At 39.2% G+C, this 23,525-nt stretch overlaps 1 protein-coding gene across 5 annotated transcripts in view; it reads right to left on the reverse strand.

The window, feature by feature from the left end:
- The window catches only part of LOC124141125, a 43,418-nt gene that overhangs the window by 6,882 nt on the left and 13,011 nt on the right, over nucleotides 1–23,525 (reverse strand). For all 5 annotated transcript variants that reach the window (XM_046509024.2, XM_046509027.2, XM_046509023.2 and 2 more), the window contains exons 3-13: nucleotides 12,488–12,580; nucleotides 9,150–9,284; nucleotides 6,150–6,263; nucleotides 4,535–4,614; nucleotides 4,093–4,198; nucleotides 3,914–3,971; nucleotides 3,618–3,712; nucleotides 3,362–3,511; nucleotides 3,082–3,235; nucleotides 462–2,282; nucleotides 15–140 (exon numbers count right to left, since the gene is read on the reverse strand). In XM_046509024.2, the coding sequence (XP_046364980.2) occupies nucleotides 15–140; nucleotides 462–2,282; nucleotides 3,082–3,235; nucleotides 3,362–3,511; nucleotides 3,618–3,712; nucleotides 3,914–3,971; nucleotides 4,093–4,198; nucleotides 4,535–4,614; nucleotides 6,150–6,263; nucleotides 9,150–9,284; nucleotides 12,488–12,580 (2,932 nt within the window). The remainder of the gene's footprint in view (nucleotides 1–14; nucleotides 141–461; nucleotides 2,283–3,081; nucleotides 3,236–3,361; nucleotides 3,512–3,617; nucleotides 3,713–3,913; nucleotides 3,972–4,092; nucleotides 4,199–4,534; nucleotides 4,615–6,149; nucleotides 6,264–9,149; nucleotides 9,285–12,487; nucleotides 12,581–23,525) is intronic.

Consider the following 23,525-nt stretch of genomic DNA (forward strand, 5'->3'; position numbering starts at 1 on the left):
ATTATGCTGCTCACCGGTAGCGCCTTCACAGAAGCGCTGAGCTTCCTCTAGCTTCCCATCAGTCTCAGACAGAATGCACTGGTCCATCAGATCATCTGACTTGCGGCATAGCATCAGGAACCCATCATTGCCAGCAGCAGCTGAAACACACAGGACCATAGGGTAAGCATACAGGTCAGGTCAAACAGAATACAGAGTAGGGCAATCATGAACATTTATACAAGTCTCTGATACGCATTTGGAAGTGTAATAGAAACATATAAGTTTGAAAACCATAGCAGTAACCATTTTCTCATTTCATTTTATTATCAGATCCAAATATGTGTGCCAGAAACAGAAGCTGTAAGAATTATACATTCAATATGGTCACTGGCTTTATTATGGCAGCCACATCAATAAAGGAAATGTGGTTATTAATACTATTATTATTATTGGATTTTATTGATATCATTGACGCTCACCTTCCCTCTGCACAGTGACGGTTATTGGTTCAGGCGGGGATGGAGCTGGGCTGGGGGACGACTGTGGCTGTCCAGGACGTCGCACCTCAACCACAGTTTTGGGAGCTTCCTGGAAAGGAGCAGGTGATGACCTGAGTGTGTCCTCAAAACTCCTCTCCTTGATGGGATGCAGAACCTGCCGGCCATGCAGTTGATCATGCTTCTGATGATGTTGATCATGTCCGATGTGTCCATTCACAGGTTGAGGACCCTGCTTGTGGACATCTGACATCTGGTTATCTTGAAGACTATCAGGACTGGAACTGGACTTCAAGCTGTGAGAGCGATCGTACATTGGGTGATGGTTATTGATGGTATTGGGAACTATCATACCTCTAGAAAGGAAGTACACGGAGTAAGGATTAACAGTTTCACTTCCAGTTGAGCTGGAGCTGTTCCGATCACTGCTGCCATACCCAGAATCTTTGTATGATCCTATGGACACATTGTCAAATGGAATCTCCACACTCAAGGCCTTCTTCCCCTCAGCATTCCGGCTTGCTAGAAGTCTACCCATCATACTGTCCGACTCAATGCTGCTGCCACTGGTGTAACTTGCATTACTGACAGAAGACCCCTGTCTCTGGACCCCTTGGTGCTTCAGGATGTTCTCAACCATACTCCGCTCAATATACATGATTGGATCGTCCACAAAATCTCCATCTTTGTTCTTCTTGTTCTTTCTCTTTTCGCCACTTTTGGCAGACTTCTTGGTCTTGGTTTTCTTGCCATCTGGTGTCTTGCTGGATGAACCTTGCTTGTCATGGTTGGGCACTGGAGGAGCTGGTCGTTGAGGTTGCCCTGGTGGTAGAGGGGCTGCTCTTCGGCTAGCCGGACCACCATCTACACAATCTCCTCCGTGTTGACCCTCCTGCCTGACGTTGGCCATGTTAGGTATGACGGGCATCGACACAGGTATAGGCACTGCCTTTTTGTTCAGTGGCTTGTTAACATGGTCTTTGATGTGGAGGTTCCCCATTGAGTTCTGTCTGTTAAGGACATTGATTTCCGATTCTGATCGATATTGTTCTGCCGTCACTAGCTTCTTCTTTCTGGGCAGTGTTGCAAGACCAGACTGGACTGGGCTGTGCGACATGTTGTCAATATTCTCATAGGTATGAGCAGACGGTTTTGGACGCACAACTCGGTGCTGGTTTGGGCTGACAATGTCCGAGTTAATGCTGACGGAGTCCTCTCCATTTGACATGGTGTTTTGATAAGCCATGGGATATTCCACAGAATTTGGCTGACTTGTTGGGGAGACTTGATACCTGACGACATCACTGCGGACTCTCTCCTTTCCCTTCTTGAAACTCTCCTTCCTATGGGCTTCATTCCCTCTTACCATGGCCTGTGTGACAGGCAAGTTGGTTGGATCGAAGTTGAGAGATGGTCGTCTGTATGGGTCCTTTGTTGACAGAGTGTAGTTATCATTACCATCCTCCTGAAGAGTGTGGAGGTCTCCCGACGACTGCCCGCCATACAGAATATCCCTCTCTGGATGGTAGCTGCCATTCACCATCGGCTGAGCATTGTTGGTTATAGGCTTTCCTGACATGGCATACAAGAAACTTGGCTGGCGTTTATGTTCAGCTTGAATCTGCTTGGCAGATGGTCGAGGTGCATCATTTTGCCAGTTCTCTGGTCCGGGAGTCACAGCCCTTCTGCCTGTATCAGTGTTCGCATGTTGGTCAGGATTGGGTGTCCTTGACCTTCTAGTAGGCATGCTCTTAATGCTTTCATGTGTCCTGTCCAAACCGCTGTCACTATCCTCGTATGAGGCTGTTGAAAAAAAGAGAAAACGTTGTACATGAATAATCAAAATCTAAAACATGACATTTCCTATTATCATCACTAGGAAAGTAATTTGTCTCTGCTCATTACACTTGTACAGAGAAATGATCTGGTCTCATCAGTAAGAATGTCAATGCTGTTTCATGTTAAAGCCACCAAAGTCAGGCCAAATTATAAGACAATAAATATTTGAGAAAGCCATAAGCAGTGATCCACGATATCAGGTTAATTTGTTTCTACATTGTTTTACGCCACACTCATATTCCAACTACATGATGGCAGCCTGTAAATAATTGAGACTAGACCAGGCATGCCATTGAGGTATGAGTGAGTGAGTGAGTGAGTTTGGTTTAACACCGCTTTTAGCAATATTCAAGCAATATCACGGCGGGGGACATTGAGGTATGAGGACATGCTATCAACCCAAGTCACTGGTCTTAGGTTGCTGGGATCCCATTCTAACTCGGAACCCCCATGGGGTTACTAGATTAATGGACACATAAAATCAGACAGATGACCACCAACCACCAACCATCTAAGAGTGAGTGAGTGAGTGAGTGAGTATGCTTTTACGCCGCTTTTAGCAATATTCCAGCAATATCACGGCGGGGGACACCAGAAATGGGCTTCACACATTGTGCCCTTGTCGGGAATCGAACCCAGGTCTTCGGCGTGATGAACTAACGCTTTAACCACTAGGCTACCCGACCGCCCCCAACCATCTAAGAGGCACTGCTTATGTATTGTGACAGGAATTCTACAGGGTGTCTATCAAATAGGTACTTACATGCAGGACAGGAGTATCCCTCGGCCATGGTCCTTTTCTTCATTGCCGTCTCCACGGGTACAGGAGTGGCAGCAGGGTTGGCATACAGCAGCAACAAGGGCTGGTAGCGCCCTCGCATGCACTTGTCCACAACATGGCTCCAGTTGGGACCAATCTGGCAAACAGAAAACAATCATGTTTATTGTATCACTGCATCAGATATTACAAACAGAGCATGTTTTATTACCTAGTGAACATATGTTCACTGAATAATCATGGTGATAATGGATTTATACCATACCTCCTTGACTGTTGCGTCGTCAAAGTAGATCCACACTTTGAGCTTGCTGTGGAACACGAAGGTGGAATAATGCTTGCCGTAGTAACACACTACACCGACCAGATGCAGCTTGGGAAGGGACTTCATGTCCAACAGCACAGAATGGAACACCTGCACACAGAATCAGTGTCATGTTACAATAACTTCACACAACACATTACAACAAAAATTAGTTGATATTATGACACTGGAAGTTTGACTATCAGAATCCACTTACATCTTGCAACATGATCGTTGTTCCAATGTTTCTGGCTACCTCAGTTGTCATTTCGATGCTTGGATGGTCAGAGTCCCAAACTAGTCCAACACTCACTGAAATTGTATAAACATAGTTTCATTAATATGAAACTCTTCAAAAACATAATATAAAACCTTATAAAGAGGATACATACAATAATCACTCCTTTCTTGACAGGCTAAGACTGCAAGTGGCCAATGGCTTCAATATGAACTCAGAAATAATGTGAGCAAGTTTAGGATTGTAGCAAAGGAAGATGCTTCAGCCAGACTCACCAACATCAGGGCAGCTCCTTAACGTTCTTCGAATCTGGACACTTTTCCCACAGTTACCCTGTAACACAGAAAAATAACTCATCAAGATAACGCTGACAATAGTTCCTAAGTTAATTGTACTATCCTGGTGTTATGTTAGAAATGATTAATATAATGTGTTTGCTATGATATATACTTACAGGGCATGCACGAATATCGCCCATGGCAACAGCGCTTCGCAGTAGAAGACCGAACCTGTCTGGGTGGAGTACATCACCGCTCTTCTGCATCAGGCGAGCCTGGGACCTATATCATCAAGATAAACATTATTAGTGAGGTGGAGATCCATCTTACACAACAACTGTGTGGAGATATTCCTGGAAAAAAGGCACACCCACAATGACACCAATTTGTATACCCAAGTAATTAATGTAAATTCATATTTAAGAAGTAATACAAAATAAAATCAAAGCAGAATGAGAACACGACATTCTAAAGATCTTACAAAGATCTTAAAAAAATCTTAATTACATCAGTGTTTTCAATATGATGGTGAATGAAGTACCAAGTTGAAGTGTATCAATGACAAGGTAAACACAGTTCAGTATGAAGTAAGTACTAAGGTAAAACTATGGTACTTACACAAGATTATTTGCAGTCACATAATGCACCATCTCCTGGAAGTTGTGTGGCTTGGAACTGGCTCCACATGGGCACACAATCTGTAAATGGCAACATTAAATTGTCAGACAGAGTGATTCAGTAAATCAGGATGAAAATCTCAGATGTTTTTGTGAGAAATCCTGGTCTGCCAATTGGGAAAAAGAACACAAAGACATTTCAGATTATTATTTTGTTCTACAAAATGCAATCTGAATGTGTTGCAATCTGTGTGGTGTTCTTTAAGCTAGTTTTTAAAGCCTTTTTCCTGCAAAGCTATTGTGTGCTTATTCATTGAGGAAATGAAATTTTAATGTTTTAGGCCAGCAGACCCCATGAACCAATCCTCAATGGGAATCAAACGTGAGTCTACTGCATAGAGAGAGTGAGCTATAACCACTCACCCACCCAACCATCCCTACATGTAAATAATTCCTCACCAAAAAGCAAATAAAAAATATAAAGTTCCCTCCCATGGCCAAAGCGAGCATCCTTTACAAAAATAAATTACATAGAATCAATAATCTACATAAAGGTCATTCCAATGATCAAACTGACATCATATTTATCATGCAATCATATGCTCACAGAAGTGAAAAAAATACCAAGCAAAACACAAAGACAAATCACTGCCAATGCAACTTTGTGAGTGTTTTATGGCAAGCTGTTGCTGGGCTATTTTGTTGATGGATACATCTGTGTATGTAATATGAAATCAATTTAGGTAAATCAATATTAATTACACAGAAGAAACTACTGCAGCAATGGGCATTATGGGTTGTACCCAATGGCCCCAGGCCTTTCCATCTGTCAACTTTATTGATGGCAAAGTTGATCAATGGGGATGGCTCACGGCGACATTTGACAAGAAATATTGAAAAATGACCAATTAGTCTCCCCTGACAGCTTTGACAGTTCCATGCTGAGGATAATCACAATGATCTCAGTCCACCTCCCTCCCCAACACACAAGCTAATAAGTCATGGCCAATTGACTCATATAAGAATTAAAATCAAATACAAAATGAATAAAAATGTTGTTTTCCTAACTGTTTGGGTTTTTTGTTATTTAATGCCGCACTCAGCAACATTCCAACTATATGTTGGCTGTCTGTAAATTATCGAGTCTGGACAATCCAGTGATTGATATCATGAGGATCTATCTATGCAATTGGGATACGATGACATCAACCAAGTTTGTGAGCCTGACAACCCCATCCCGTAAGTCACCTCTTACAACATGCATAGTCGTCAGCATGTGTTGCTGAAGACCTATTCTAACCCATCTCTCCACAGGTCGTTCCTTACTATGTGATGATCAATATAAGAAAAAGGACAAAGTGACTACACGACTCAAAGGATGGTGACCTGTTTATTGTATGAGTGACGTCATCAGCAACCATTGACTAAGTATATGAAGTTTTTTCAGGAGTAAGTATGACAGTTATTGGTCCTTGTTTTGAACCCTATTGGTTAAAAATCAAAAATATTACAGCACATCAAAGACTGAATATTGAAAAATTAATAGGGTGGATGCCATGGCATCATCACAGCTGCCTGAACTGTGTCATTACTGTCTGGTAGATGGCGCCACTCACCTGGTCGCAGACCGACATGGAAAACTTCTGGTGTGGTAGACAGTGGGGGGCTGTGCAGTCATCCTCGCTGTGGTCGTTGGCAATGTGGAGGTGGATGCGGCGGAGGATGTTCTCCTGCAGAAAATACAAAGCCATGTTGGTTATCTTGGTGAATAACAATCAGTCTATGATGTTAGATAGTACTGTCCTTCACAGAAAGAGGGTTAACTGGGGAAAAGCTATCAGTCATTACTGTCTGTTACAAACACAGGTTAACTTGGGCATGAGCAACTATGACAACCAAGCACAAATGCCTATTACAGTATACTAGCTCCAAGTTCAAGTAACTGTGACATATATTGTCAAAAAATCATGCATGTCCTTAGTGTTGAAGTTATTCAGTTCAGTGAAAGAACATAAACATATCTATAGTTACACTGCCATAAATACATAAAATATAATCTGTTATTATATGTGCAAGGTGACTACTGTAACAAGTAACAGTAACAAGTAACTATTGTAACAGGTGTCCTGTCCTGAGTGGGAGATTCGTGCAATAAATTTTCTTCTTTTTGCATATATTATTTTATTCATTTATTTTACAGAAATTGTGAAACAAAGAATTCTTTGTGACTTAATTTAGTCACAATGAATTCTTTGTTTCATAATTTCTGAGTTCTAAAGAAAATTAATCTTGAAAAGTTTGTAGAAGCATTATTTGCCATCAGATGCTGAGGATGAAATGTTCTTATTTTCCCATCTTGTAATACAAAATTTTCAAAAAATCCCACAGTCAAACAGTGACATTGTATCTCTGAATCCCCCTCATTGAAGCCTAAGGTCTGATCAAATATTCCCTCAATTCTCAACAACAATGCATATGATTTTGGTGTGTTGTGGTTATGGCACAAAAATTGCAGAGTAAATACCTGTCCTAATATTGATCCGTTTACCTCAGGCAAAGCCTGTAAAGGGCAAATGGTTTGGGTGAGAGATGTAGCGGTTGAGTGTCGTGACGTTTGGCTTTCACAGGGACAAACTGACCGTGACAAAGGCCGTATTTACCCCACCAGCCTCTCCTGACTGGCGGAATGTGTACGATAAATACACCTCAATGTTCCAGGTCACATGACTTGATGTACAAGTGTCGCGGTGGAGTAAAAAACATGGTGCAGTCTGCGAACCTGTGTTTGTGTAAACGCTGAGGTTAACTTGCACTGGCAGAAAAGTGGTACATTTCTCTACCGAGTATTTCTGTGTAAATGTTTTGATGTTGTTGTGATTACATTCCATTAGGATTGTCATGCAAATGTGTCAGTGTGCTCTGAGTGGCACTTAAACGCCACTGAATGTAGTGAACTTGCCTATCTTTTATAAAGGGTCAAATAGGGAGTACCATCATTTGTCATGTGAGATTGTGTGTGGTCCAGTGTGCACAATGTGTGTGACTATGAGTGGGTCACTGCACTACACCCTGAAGTCAGTACATAACACATGTTTAGTGTTTGGAGACATGTGTATAGACACACCTGTAGGTGCACTTGTTAGGCTAGCGTATAGTACTGAGCTCTGAGGTACATGACACATTATTCTGACAGTCTTCTGTGTCTCTCCTGCCTACTGTGGCCTTTCATGAGCTTTACCAATGTGTTTTTTACATGTACCCGGGTACTGTTTCTTGTATAATCCATGTCAAACTTAAAATAACCATCCTTTAATCATTCACTGTATATACATCCGGCCAATGGTAGTGATCCCACAGAGGTGGATACAATGTGTGTTCTGTGCTGGGAATGAGCACAGTAAAACTACACCCAACAATGGTAACCAAATACATATGCACATCTGAATGACACAATCCGAATACAATGAAACTTTGTTTTCTTTATTTTATGTCCCTTTAGCAATGGTTAACAATTTTAAATTTTAAATTGTATGCTACCTCACACATGCACTACAGCAAATGATTAATTCAAGGTAAAACTCTAATCAATTTTATTAGGATCTTGCATGATCACGATTCTCTTATTTTCTTATTCCAAATTGTCACAAAAATGAACGTATAATTGAATAAATAATTTGAAAAATACCTGATGGAACAACCAAGTGTTCTACAATGCCCCCTGGGTCATAATCAATATTGATGCAGAGCATCTAACTTCCTAGTACCAAGGAACTTAATCATTATCTCAACAGGTGCCCCTTCGTTATAAGACCACATTACCCATCATCATTCATTATACAGCAGCATGGCACGCAACAAGATGAAACATTGACTTTTTTATCACTTAAACACTGTACTCAGTTGCACATAGAGGATATAATGAGTATCCATTAAATAGTGGGAATTAAATATAAATATACACAATCAGTACTTCTACCATGATATCTCTATACAATGGCTGTTTTGCCTCCTCGTTTCCTAGTATTGCATAGTAGTCAAAGTCCACGTAGCTAATAATTATGAAATAAATTGTGCTTTGTATTTTCATAAACTAAACTACTAAGTTGCTTTCAGAAGTAAAACATGAAATGAACAACATGTGCAATGCATCCATATATTGACTGAAATATACAACTGACTGAAAACGACAATATAGAGGAAAGGAATTTGTTGAAATGTATCTTAAAACATACTATACTACTCAGAAGATTACACCATCACAGAAATCACAGAATATGAAAGAGCCAGGTGTTCTTTAACTTCTTTTGAGTAGTATAGAAAAGATCAGAGAGAATTTCATAATTTTCAGAAATCAAGACTTGCCAAAAAAGCATGCGCTTGCATGGGATTTTGGGGTGTATCTGGTTTCTGGGCCTTTTTAACCTTTAAGACTACCTGATGATGAAAGTAGGCTAATTTCCTGACCCTAGTCTCTTGTCAGATTGTCATGTGAAACAGCTTCAAGACTCACCGACAGTCAACGGGGTACACATATTACGACAATGAGTAGCCGTCATGTCACAGTTTAGGCTGTCATTCATAGCAAACTGGCTATTATTTGGACAAATTCTACTTACGAAGCACTCTGCAGCATCGTCCATGTGACCCAGCTGAAAGCGCTGCTGGTTGGCGAATGTTTCCGCCAACGCCTTGCGGAGCGCATCTGGGTGGAGGGATGTCTGATCACTGTACTGTAGCTGTGTGAATATTACCTGAAAATGTTATGAGAAAAATATATCAAACAATCTATACATTGAAGCGCCACAGTAAATACAGTAGTGGGGTTTTGGTCATTTTGCCCCGTTTCAGACAGTATGTTATCCTGAGAAGGCTTAATCAAAACTTACTGCTTACTACTCGGAGAAGAATTTGCGACCAGTGTCTATTTTCACATAAAGATATGAAGCAATTACTTGCTTGTTTTTGTTCAGTGTGATCTAGTGTTTTTTTAAAATGCGAATATTATTATTTTGATGATTGATCAGTTGGGATGATTGAATCAATCATGAATTTCTTACCATTTCCAAATACAACAAGAACTCAAGATTATTATTCTTAGTTCATAGGAAAAGCTTATGAATTTGAAAAAAAAACAAAGTCATAAACATCCAAACACTGAAATTCTTTTGCACATTTGTCCTGTTTGTTTCACAGCCAAACCTCTCAATTGAACTAATTTGAGCTATTCAAGCAACACATCGGCATATCTAATCATGCTAATCTACAAGTTATCTCTTCTCCCCGGAGCCTAAATGTCACTCATTAATAATAAACACTGTGTGTGCTGTGTAACAGATAATTCAAGTCTGCCAAAATACTAGCTATGGCTGGTATGCACGCCATTTGAAGTATTGGAGAATAACATTCACTATTCATAACTATGTGTGAACACCGACATGGAGGTGTTAGTTACTGCTTGAGGAACAAAGACAATGAAGTGTGTGAACAAATATTTTTTAGATTTATAGAAATTAAAAGAAGACGAATAGAAATCAGATTTTCCCAAATTAATATGACCAAAAAATGGATCCTATGAACTGATGTGTGAATGAGTGAGTAAAGCATGTGTTAAGGTTATATTTACCAATATTCCAACACTATCCTAGTTCTATCCAGTAGTTTACCCCACTGCCCCTACTGATCACACTAACTGATGAAAACAACATATACTACTCAAAAGATGTTGAAGAACACCCAGTTGTCTCATATGACTAGAAAATGTCTTACCATAGTCATTTGAAACTATTGGGTGTTGTATAACTTCTTTTGAGTGGTATAAATGGCAGTAATTGTGAATTTTTTTCTATTGCAAGTAAAGAGCAAAGTTGTTTTTGTAAATTTTATAAAGTTTCTTTAACACGTTAAATCTTGTTGCTCCCTTAGTAAACCACAGGTGTTGGCTGGAGAGTTCAACTCCATCCATCACAGGTCTAAACACTGATCAGCGAAGGCATCACAAATACATGGGTCTCCATTTCCACCTTGCCGAAGGTTTGTTTAACTTGACAGTTAAAAAAAGATGGATGAGTTCCTTCCAGGATTAAACTGTTTGGAAAACAAATTAGACTAGTGGTTCAACCAGCACCAGCTTCCCCTGTTCACTATTTGTCAGGAAAACGGCGACATCAATACACGGAAACCACCAGAGCATATGACGATGTCGTATTGATTGCCGAGTTGCACTAACAGTAGAGGAGCTTATTATTTATTGATTGCTGTCCTCTTGCCAAGAGACAAGTGGGCCCAATCCAGACACGTGTAGATCAAATATCATATAATAGCATCAACGACCTAGCCGCCTTGCAGGTAAGAGAACACGAACAGCTACATTAGCGTTGGAAGGGGACACATTTGCCTGAACGTGTACATAGAAACATCACCTTGTCATCAGATAATGCAAATATCTGAGAAGCAACCAAATAGTTTACCTGACATGTATCAATAGTTACAAAGAGAATCTTTTTTGAATTTTCAAATACCCTTTGTCATCATACTGATACAGATCTTCGAAATTGGAAAACTTAATTTAATTTAGCTCTTTTCTTGTTGTATAATTCTTTTTCTGTATGGACAGCGTAAGTTTATCAATAAAAGAACATGAGGATGCCTACAATGATTGAATGAAAGAAAATTTAAAAAATCTGTCATTGGTTAGATATGTGCTAGCAATGATAAATCATTTAATATTAGCATTATAAATAATAAATGATTAATGTCTTTACATCAAGCAACAACAAATAACATTTGGTTTTTATGTTCCTACACAGTTAACAACACGATAAACCTTTCAAGTTGACAGGTGTCTGAACCATTTCGGAATAATCAATTCAGGAAACATATTCTCTTTCAAATCATTTAATGAACAGGAACGAATATCTAATTTCTTTCTATGCAATTACCAAGTTATCAAGGTAATTCCCCATACTCAAACAATAACAATTTGAGCTGTGCCCTTTATTTTTCTATCATAAGCAGGTCAATCCGATCTCAGTGGGACGCCATTAGAGCATTCAGGCCGTGTTGTGATGTTCAGTCACCAGTATCCCCACGAGACGTTTATGCTCATTGCCGTCCTCATGAAAACAACAAGGACAGGCCCAGTTCATGCACTAGTAGGTAGAGACACATGCCTGTCTATGTAGCTACTCGATTGTAAAATTGCAGAGGCATTAAAAATAGAAAGGTTAATGTGAAATATATCACACCTGATTAGATTCTTTGTACGCTATCTTAGCAATCCCAATAATCAGGGGACCTGGACAAAGGTAGGCTTTCCATGTACAACATAGCAACACCGCTCATCACATGCTATAAATACTAGTCCAGTCTGTAGTAGATCCCCACATAGACCATGTCATTGTCTCATCCATGTCATTATGCGTTATTTTTACTTCAAGCCAATTTATAACTTGGTTCCAGGCCACCAAAGTATGTTCTTCACGTTACTTCACTCCTGAACCGTGAAGATCTGGCTTAGTATATGTCTTCAACAACCCATGCTTGCTGTAAAAGGCGACTATGCTTGTCGTAGGTGGCGACTAACAGGATTGGGTGGTCAGACTCCTGACTTGGTTGATGCATGTCATTGTATCCCAATGGTGTAGATTGATGCTCATGAGGTCAATTACTGGATTGTCTGGTCCAGACTTAATTATTTACCGACTGCCGCCAAAGACTTCGCTTTCTGTGGACATCTAAAGTGGAAATTGTATTTTCTGGTTTTGGGTAACATGGTTTTTTTCACGAATTGCTTATACTTTGAGTGCTACATCAACTGTATTAAACTAACAAATGTTATTTTTAACCTACTCGCAACACTCCCAGTAGATAATAAAGGCTGTTCTCTGGAGGAAGTTTATACCAGTATATACAGCCTACCCTTGTTGAGTTGTTAGTGGAAAGTGGAAAGGCTTACCTTCAGTGCACAGAATATACAGGAGTTGCCCATGCAGACGTGGCCTGTGAGGCATCGGTAGCTACGGCGAAACACATCCAAGTGCCAGAACACCTGCAACAGAAACACAGACATAGTAACAATGGTCGGCCAGGGGTCCACAAGGAACACTCCACTACATTCAAACACTGTAGAGAGTCTCAAGAGTCAAAAACAACTTATTTCAGGCATGATGAAATTCACTGTACATGTGGTATGAATACATTATTGGCATGCTACTTATTACACATTGTCAATGTGGATTCACAGGTGAAACAATGTTACCGTAACTACACTCCTTAACATTTGCACAAGATAGAAGTTCTAAACCTGGGGGTGAACTGGCCATAATTTGTAAATAGGTGATATTAACAGGGAAATAAAATACTGAACAGTGATATCACATGAGGATTTAGTGGTGAATCGTGTTTTGTTGGGTAAGCGCAAGCTTGATGGGTTTCCTTGTTCTATAATTAACTGTGTTTAATGATAAACTTGGGATTAGGAAGAGGATGTATTAAGATAACTAGCCAATCAAAGCAACTTTCATCATAGTAAGGAAATGTAATAAAAGAAGTGCTGTCTTCACATAATACAACAAACAAGGCCATTAACCAAAAACCTTTTTCTTTAATTACAGACATGATATACTTTAATGTGCTTCAAGAAAATCGCACAACACAGCCAATCGAGTTGCAATAATTATATACATAACTTTGGCTGCCAAAATATTGCTGATTTGCATTTTTATTCAACCGTTTGTGAGGTTACATTATATCACTTTTTTACAACCAGCGGATGTGAGGACTTGTACTTAATCCGCACCTTAGCAGCACGATCAAGAGGGCAGCAAGCTGACACATACACTTGAAACACACAATAAAAGGGCAACTTCTTCGTTGCCTTTGGGTGCGGTCAGGTCCTAATCAGTAATTTGCCAATGTTGCAATTGTTGTGTGGGACTAGTCACTGGATGAACTTCCTTCTAAAAGCACAACTCTTTTCATTACAGCGACACCTCTATGCTTCTCCTAGCAGCAGAACACACACTCCTGGTATGGCAGTAGTCATGACAAGTTCTTTATACCTGATACAATCAACCTGACCACTACTTTCAATAGCTATACAATTTTTTCCACTAATTCTGCCGGCACTGTATTATTAAGTACAGGGTGATAAATTTCATCTGGCAAAAAGCTGTTGCAAATTTGACTTAAATCATCTTGATTTTATATCATTCTTGATGAAAACATGTACATCTACACATCGCAATTTAGAATTATTTAGGTAAAATGATCAATTTTAGAAAATACAAACATCAAACTATTGTATCATGCCTGAGATAATGTTATAAATATCTAAACATTTCTGGAAATTGTGGTTTAAAAATGGTTCCTCGTGACTAATCCTTAACCTGCAAATACTACAGTTGCTATCATTCAACAGAAACTGACAAAAATTACATTTTCCTCACTGAAACTACCAACTTCTACAATTTCCACAACATCAATTTTACATTCAATTAATCATTGAAAGTTGTCAAGAAAGTCCAAGCAAAGAACATATGGGACAAGATGATAATGATGACTAAACAGACAGGTTCGTAAGCAGCACGTGTCACCATCCTCTATACTCAGCAATAAACATTAATATTTAATATTTATCCTATAACAGCTGTTTCACGATATGGAAATCAATCTCATGACAACAACAAAGAACGTCCTCCCTCCTAATCTACAATTCTAATTAGCAGTTTCATGTTTTGTTCAAAAATAATCTATCATACCTGTACACAAATTTATTAACACACCTAAAACATATATCTGCAATGTTGAAGAAAATATGCTTCAATTAACAATAATATTTTCATAGAGGTAAAACATTAACTGCACTGCTATATATTTCTTTGTAATTCTCTAGAACTTTCCATTGTCTATTTTCCTGTTGCCATGGAAACCGTTCAGATCCACATAAGAGAGTCTTTATACGCATTATAGGAAATCCCGAAAACGTCATTTTCAATAGACAATTAATAAGAGAACTGGCAACACAGTAACAGCTGACTCACTGTCCCCAGAATGGCCAATGATTAATACATCTTCACTTACTAAATAATATCATAGGAAATCCCCACCTACGGTCAGCCCCTTATGGCGCCCAGTTGGCAAGGCAACCAGACAAACAAAGATGCTCTTCAAAGCCGGCTATTTATAGTCATTGATCTGTGCACACTGCACTGACAATACCTGACAATGCGTCTTATTGTATTTCCTAACAAGCGTCAATCAATGACCCAACTGGGGTTCACCTCGCACTGCCTGAGAGCAGACAAAGGGATACACTATTACCTGATTATATTGCTCGAGACATTGCTAAATTACCTGCACACAAGCCACAGACAGATCTGCTCAGGAGTTCCATCAAAGTGCATAATTAGTGTCAAATTAAATACTGAGATTCAACCCTCTGTGTTATCATATCTGAAACTTGGGATTACCTGCATTGTTCGTGTTCAGGTAATTCATAAAGGTACAGGTATAAAATGAAAGCATATGGAGAATTTGAATCATGATTCATTCTGCATCACAAACCATCAATGATTAATAGGAAACACAATCGTTAGATAGCACCAAAAGGTATTCAAACGAAATCTTTAATGTCAGTGTGTGCAAACACCTAAATCAATTTTTTTACTGCTCGATTCAAACACTTGCTCAGTTGTGTAATGCCTCCAACAAGTGGTGGAGGGCATAACTCCACTTGGAACACAACAGTCTTTCATAATGCCAACCAACATTCACGACAGTATTGAAGATGTAATGACAATTATAAATCTAAGGAGGCCACAATGACACTCAGCTAAGCAGTTTCTTGAAAGGTTCAGTGTAGTTTCAAGCTTTCTGCACTATTTTATTGAACTTTTTTGGCCACTTAAACTGCAGATGCTGAGGGTCAAAAACGCCAATATTGACGCTGTCTTTTTATTTCATCTTAGACTCCTCAAATTACTGACAGATGGAAAGCAGAAGCTTGCAATTTTATTTTTTAAATCTTGCCGGCACTTTGAAGCAAGAACAATGGAGTGTTTGAAGGCGTCTGCAAGTGAATGAAGTGGAACAACCAGTCCAGCCACTGTGGAGGTATTTAACAAAGGTAGTTTATCCCTGGAGCAAAGACAAAATGGCCGACTGAGTCAGTGTCACGGTTGAGGGATTCAGCAGTGGGACTCAGATCAGTGGCTCTACCCAAGATGCAACACTAGCTATACATTCATGTGGAACATGTGAGAGGTGTCCATTATTTACAGTGGTCCAGAATAACTGAAACTAACACCTCCCTGACTAACAATGTAAAGTTTTATTAAACAAATAACAACCTCCAGAAGACTATATAATGTTAGCAATAACGGCAAATTTCAATTCACAAAAGTGTGGAAATTGATCTGTATGCTTCAAACCGTACCAAACTGTGAACCATGCATTATTTACTCCTCCCAAGCACTGTCAAGCAGATTAAACTGTCGCCTGTCTGCACAATTAATCTTTCAAACTGCATCATTAATTTCCTTACCACCTAACTAAATATTGTAAAAATCACCTTGCAATCAGCCACGAATATCCCTACAGACTATGTTAATAATAGAAAGAATTGAGAATTTGATTCAATTAAAGTCTTTATCAGACTTCATACACTGTTAAAAACTACATGCTGTTCTTCAAAGGTGACCAAGGCATGACTATCTCAGGTTCAGACCAAAGAGTGTTTTTAATCAATCACAGGAAGGTAACAATATTCAGAGAAATTAAGTGTAACAGGTGACAACAAAGACACGTGTGCAGGACAATAGCTGGATTTCCTTGAAAGTGACCTCCATCTTGCAACCCCAGCTGGACAATGGACCAGGGGGAGATAACCGTAACCATACACCAATGGCCTGGGGCTATTGTAATTAGCAGGTGCTTGGTCAGTCCTGGCCTTTATGCTGTGGCCACAGTGGGCGTGGGGATAGGCCTTTTCAAAAGAATAATACCTGCCCAGTAAAACCTCTTCTCATTTTGTGAGAAAGGGGAGGGTAAATACGGGAATTTCAAATGACATGTGATTGGTTTTCTTGTTCAGATTATTATCCAGCCTAAGAAACGTGCCCTGTAATAATAAAATTGGCTGGACCTGTACCTTTCGTGTTTACTTATCATTGAAAGTGTTTTGACAGGTAATCAAATGTCAAAAGTTTGAAGAAATTTATTGCTTTATATAGCTTAAAATGGAGTGTATCAAATTAATCCTGATGTTATTTTTTGACATTTGGTTACATTAATTCCCCAAGCTGTGTTTCAGCTGTGATAATTGGCAAGACATGGAAGAGAATTATTTTCTAATTTCCATTTTGAATTTGTTGAAATATGGAAAAATTACATGTGTTTACCATGTTTACAGGTATAACCTGATTTAATAATTGCAATAAAATTTACGGGTTGGTCTGGTCGGTAATTTTGTTCCATAGTTCACAGTAAATTCAACATAATTTTATTTCACATTTTCTTTTTCACCTGGACCGATGTTTAACACATAGTTAGTTTTCCTCTCGAACTAAAAAAAGAAAATGATAAAACTGCAATATTCATCATCATACCCTGAATGACTTACATGTTAACTACAACAAGCCAAATTTGTAGGTCTTGACAGCTTAAAGTTTTGCTATTAAATTGTTGCACTGGAGCATGACCTTCATGTCAAAATGTCATAGCTGGGTCCATGACTGCCATGATTGCTTGCCTTAGTGCAACATGACAAAGCCCAGGCTTACCATGGAGGGGTCAGTCAGATAATTGTGGCAGTAAAGAGGTGCTGATAAGCCTTCTATTATTGGGAGCTCTGGTTTCAACACACTACACCACAGCAACAAACTCAAAATTTGGATAAGAAGCTGTGAATTTCTGATTGCACATGCATAACATGGCATATTGATCCTCCAGAAAATTGACTTCTAAAGAAGCAATACACGTTAAATCCTAGGCCAAAACCATAACAATTGATATTTCAGACAATGGTCAGTCGTGTGACCATCTGCTTGCGCTGTACCTGACAAGCTTGACTGACCAGGTCAGTGTCAATACTTGTTCATTAATCAAGCCAGGACTTGCACAGGTAAATCAGTGCCTCAGTGCAAGGAGCAGATGTGTCCATTGTGGCAGTGATGGTGTTTAGCGTTGATGCTAGTCAGACGACCCTTGCACACGAGAGACAGGTACTTCGCCAGACATAACAATGCCCGAAACCTGAATCATGACACGCCAACGTGTCCACCGATGTGGAACAACGACACACCTGAGACACACCTGACATACAGTGACCACTGTGAGGTCAGGTAACCCGAGTAGGGCCCCCATCAGCAACACTCCAACTTGACACGAAAGATGGATGGCTTAAACCTAACAGTAACAATGCCAAGAGAACCATGTACACCTACACCGACACTGAAATGACAACTTATTGAATACTGTCATAAGTTAGACCAACTTTAATTCAACCTGACACCATGTTGTAACCATGGCAACCCAAAATAAGGACAGCAACCATCCAGCAGAGAAAGAAACCACATTATTCAGACAACAAACGAATTGAGACAAATATGAATGCTGACTCGTTCATGTATGTTTTCTGACAACATAAACACCATGACACCCCATTCAAGATGACAACTGTGGACATAAGCAATCATATCCAACAAAGGAACCTCCAACTATTCGTCATCCAAAATGAAAATGAAAATACTGAATTCAGCTGATAAATCAACAGAAATGTGACATGACATTGACACCACAGTTATGCTGGCCCCATTTCAAACTGTATTCAATACTTGAAAGGTGAAGCAAACAATGATCCACGAGAGGAGCAGACGCAGAGGAGGAGCAGACGCAACATAGCGTATCTGCCACCTGTGTCCAGCAACATGTGATACGGCTGACAGATGGACGGCTGATTCCCCAGTAAACATGGCTCATGGGCTGTAGACAAGCCAAAGTCAACAACCATGTTGGCAGATTATGACAGAGTGAAATGACCAGGAGACGTCCTGGTGCAGGTCATGTTGATGTAAATGCCTGAAGTGATGGATAGTCCAGCCACTATTGAAGGGTCATCTCACACATTGCAGCAGTCATGACAGGAATAAATTTCACAATGTAAACACCTATGGATGGTGATATCAACCGAACTGAACTTCATAATGTTGAAATGAAATATATGGCATAGCATGGTTATATGCTTCTTATAACAATATCCCAGCAATATCAAGGCGGGGGACCACACAAGTTGTTAAAATAAAAGTTTCTCTTACCAGCTTACAGGAGTGTAATTCAACCGTCAGGATTAATTTTCTGATACAAACATTTCTTAGCAAATTGACTTTACCGACACGTTTACACTAGTTTGCAGATATTTCACACATGGATGACGAAAGACGACCCTAATGAAATACTAAGAATCATTAAATTACTGCAGCAAGAAGCATGTTACCACCCACTACTTTAAAAACCAAGCCCATCTCTTGAACCATACAATGGCTATAATTGCTCAACAATTGCTCACAATGACTTGGAATTCTTTATACATGCCTTCACATAATTACACAACAAAATACCATGTCTTCCTTTCATAAAGGTATCGACTATATTATTAGAGTTAAAATACTGCCACAATAACCACTACCCTGGCCATGTTTCCATGTGATGGTGCAATGTTGCCAAACATCAATGCTAAATTGTTTAATCCCCGGAATCATTGTAATCACCTATTATTACAACCTCCAAACTTTTTGCTTCTTGCTTTAGTTAATAACAGGCTGCAAAAACACGTCCTGAACTACAAACAGTTTTGAGGACAATAGTATGCACGCCATCTGCTTGGTGCATGCTTCGTGTCCCAGTTGGTGTATACGGTGTATGTACGTCATACTACATCACTGTAACAGCTTGCAGTACAATCATCAATGCATGCATACGTTTTGTCCTGGTTTGTGTTGACCTGACATAATCATCCACAGTTGCCACAAGATCCAAAGGTTGCCGCCATACCTAATGGTTGCCCTTGTTTACTTACAGCTGAAGGTCACATGTGACTACTTCATGTGCAACAGGATAAGGGAAACAAAACAGCTCACAAGGCAAACATTAAAACTCAAACTCACACTACTGTTTGAAGCTTACAAACTTGCGTATGTCCATGTCTGAACTCAAGCCTCGGGCCATTTTTGCAATCAGACAGAATGCCTCGAACTCAGAGAATACATTATACCAGTACATGAAGATTTTGCTTATTCACCTTAATTTCTTTTTTGTCCCAAACTGTTGAATGAGAAAAACTTTAAAGTGCCTAATAATATTGTTTTTCTTCATGTTAAAATTGATTAAAAATATGGTTCACTAAGAAGGAAATACAGCTAAAATCAAGGTATTGTTTGTCATCTATTGACATGCAGTCTTTTTCTTATTTTAGTTCTTACTCTTTCTTTTTAGAAAATGTAATCAACTTTAAATATTTCATATTTCTTTTTTTAAGTGCATGTCTAATAATCTACCAAGTCCCTTATCATGCTTATGATCATTGCTGTTATAATTGTTCCTTTTATAACATAAAAACTAAATGATGATGATAGCTCAGATGACTTTTTCATACTATTAATTGCAACAAAACCTTTCACTGTTAATGTTATACAAAACCCACAACGTAACTTTACCTATCCAAATTAGTACAGTGGTAGACACCATTGGCCACATCAAACTAGTCTACAGCTCAGTTCGGACGTGTGGTTTATGTGAAATACCGGTACTTGGAATTTGGGAGAAAACTAGTCCCTTAGGGTGTTTTTTTTGTAGTCTCTGACTAATGGACTAGTAGCCATGTCAATCCCTGTATTATGTCAACTAAATGAAAGCAAAAAGATTTAACATAAAAAGTGAAAGTTCGGAAGACCTGACCCATGTACATGTAAGGTGATCTGTTAGTAGAAACACCAATCTGTAGATGAGCCATTAAGAAACAGAAGCACAATGAGGAGATCACAGGGGAGCTATTGCCTTGGTGTTTAGTGTGAATAATTCACGGGTCCAATGCCCTGATATTAAAGCCAACAGACACTTACATGAATAAAATATGCTGATGCCAGAGCTCCTGACTGGTGTTGTCGTATCTTATTCATATGTCAGTCATAAGTGGATATACTAAACACTGCTTCTCTAGCATGAATCGGCTTATGGCAACTGTTATCTTCTAAAACCATAGTCAGGCTGTAATCGTTTATTTCCTATCAATGTAAATTACACTCACCATAGTATATCATCTGAGCAAAAAGATTCTTATCTGAATAAATCTGATTAAGAGGTTCTGGAAAAGATTTTAGATGCGGCCTTTATTCAGTATCTGCTTATCTCATTTGTGTTTTCTGGTTTACTGGAATAATGGTTTTACTTTGCGGTTGTCATGGCAACAACCTTCATTAAACCAGGTAACCTTCTGTGTCCTTTCATCATAAAGATGTTAAGTGTGTACATAACCCTCTATGTTCCTCTTAAGTAAGCGACCCGTGAAGATTCCAGGGTAGAATAGGTCTTCAGCAACCCATGCTTGCCGTAAAAGGTGACTATGCTTGTCGTAAAAGGCGACTAACGGGATTTGGTGGTCTGGCTCGCTTAAGTCAATCACTGGATTGTCTGGTCCAGACTCGATTATTTACAGACCGCCGTCATATAACTGGAATATTGCTGAGTGCGGCGTTAAACAACCAACCAACCAATCTTAAGAAAGCACATGCTGCATCACTCAGACTACCTCAGCACAACTATATGTTATTTACTAGAATAAGAAGTGGGACTTATAATTTGCTGAAAGCAAGTCATACATTCGTAAATACATTAAAAAAACCATTCTAAATTCAGTCTACCATGAAACCATAGCTAGCATTACAGAAATCTTAAGAAAGTATAAGGAAAAACAGTGACATATTGTTGTAAGGTTTCTCCAGTATCGTTCGAGTGATACCTTATCGAGGTGTCACCCAAATACAGGCCCTCTGTAGGTCCATGTTCATAAAACATACAGCCCAATGGACGGCCATTAGTCCATTTAGCATGTTTAAGACTGACCATTTGGGTGTTAATATCTTTCCAGGAGGTAGGTGAAGTGTAGGTATGTTGTCAACATGCTTCAGGGAGGTACAATTTCTACTTTATGGGGCTACAAATCCGTGACAAATGGATTCTGAAGGTTTAGCTGATGGTCATAAAGTGACCTGGGGGAGTGGGGAGCACAACTTGTGGGTGACTCACTGAGCCAGGGACAATGTAGGTGAATGCTTTATAGAGTGTGGCAGCACATTGAGGAGGGAATTAGCATTACAACCAGAGCATGTATCTTACATAAAGGCTAGAATTACCACTAGAAATGTGTACAGACAGTTGGGTCTCCTAGGTTCTGTAGGGAGATAACATGGGGTCATATGGCTAGTAGGGTGTTATCACTGTTATCTCATGGCATTTCTAATAAAGAGCAGAGGCCAGGGTTACAATGATTGTGTGATAAAATTAATTGTCTAAAATTAATATTACATTTTTACAAAGGATTCCCATTTTACACCAAAAACTTTGGAACTTTTTAAAGAACTTTTATTCAATCTTTTATTTCATAAAAATAATCCATAACAACTGTCTACAAGTACAAAGTTGATTTTTAACGGCAAATCAGCACAGGTGTTATTTCACTAAAAATCATTCAACCAAATAATATATTCCAAAATTTGATATGGATATAGCTATTACTACATGATACACCAACTGTTCATTATTATATAATGGACTTGCTTGACAATGGTGAAGGACCTGTACCTTTGCCTTCTCTGTCCCTATCAAAAGTTGAGTAGTATATATAGGCTTAGGCCAGTTTGTATCAGCTACCTCCGACAGGGCATGCCAGTAATTGCGAGCCTTATCTTGCAGAAGACTTCCACTATCACAGACAGGATTTGGAAAGAGCCCAGGGCCAATTCCTCTTCTAAACAAAGGATTTAATTACCTATTGTCTCTGACCACAGAACAACAATGGAGCCAAGATGAGTGCCTGCTTGACTTAAGGTGTGTATGTGCCAACTTTATCATGCAGCCCCAGATAAACAAAGCCATGCTGTGGTGGTGATAAGACGCAGAATAGGAAACGGTATATGTCGAGTATTTGAGGATATTTAAGGAATTACTGCTTAACACCAACTTCATAAACCATTTCATAACTCTGTCGTCCCATGTTTCATAATAATGAGTATGGAAATAGAAAACACACATACAAATGATAATCGGGAATGGAATACATTTCTGTATTGGCATACATAAAAAATATTATCCAATGAACGGAAGAACCCCTTATTCAAACAGAATTACACATGTCCAGATGCGAACAATTTTCATAAAACATGTAAATCCCAACTTAACATAACCCAAGTAGCGATGGCGCAGAAGAGGCAGCCCTGTGATGACAGAACTGTGATAACCTGCTCTGGCAACACAGAGGTTCGGACAAAGAATAAGTCGCTATGAAAAAGTCTGTGATGTCTGCGGACTTGATCCAGGTCTCCACTGTGTCAATGTGTAAATCCTGATGTTCAGAGTCAGCCCTTGGATAAATATTAACTTTGGCCCTCACAAAAGCTAGGTCACGGCGGCATCCACGTTCTCAACCACCACTGCACCGCCATGAGTTTGTCTGACTGTTCCAACAAATCTCTAGGAGAGATACTGCATATACAAGCAGCTAGGAGCATTACAAGAGCATAATTCTGAGGCGAAAAATGGTTCCATTCAGCAGAGATAAAATTTGTGCATTGACTAATTAACAAACAAAATGCAAATAATAACATCATTAAGGTAATCATATCATAGATATCAAAATATATTTCGTAAGCATAAATCCCATTTTTAATAGAACTGAAAATGGATAATGATATGAATCAGTTGAGGAAAACTAAAAGTAATAC

The sequence above is a fragment of the Haliotis rufescens genome, unplaced genomic scaffold (genome assembly GCF_023055435.1).
Source record: "Haliotis rufescens isolate VD_foot unplaced genomic scaffold, xgHalRufe1.0.p SCAF_11, whole genome shotgun sequence".
Taxonomy (NCBI): domain Eukaryota; kingdom Metazoa; phylum Mollusca; class Gastropoda; order Lepetellida; family Haliotidae; genus Haliotis; species Haliotis rufescens.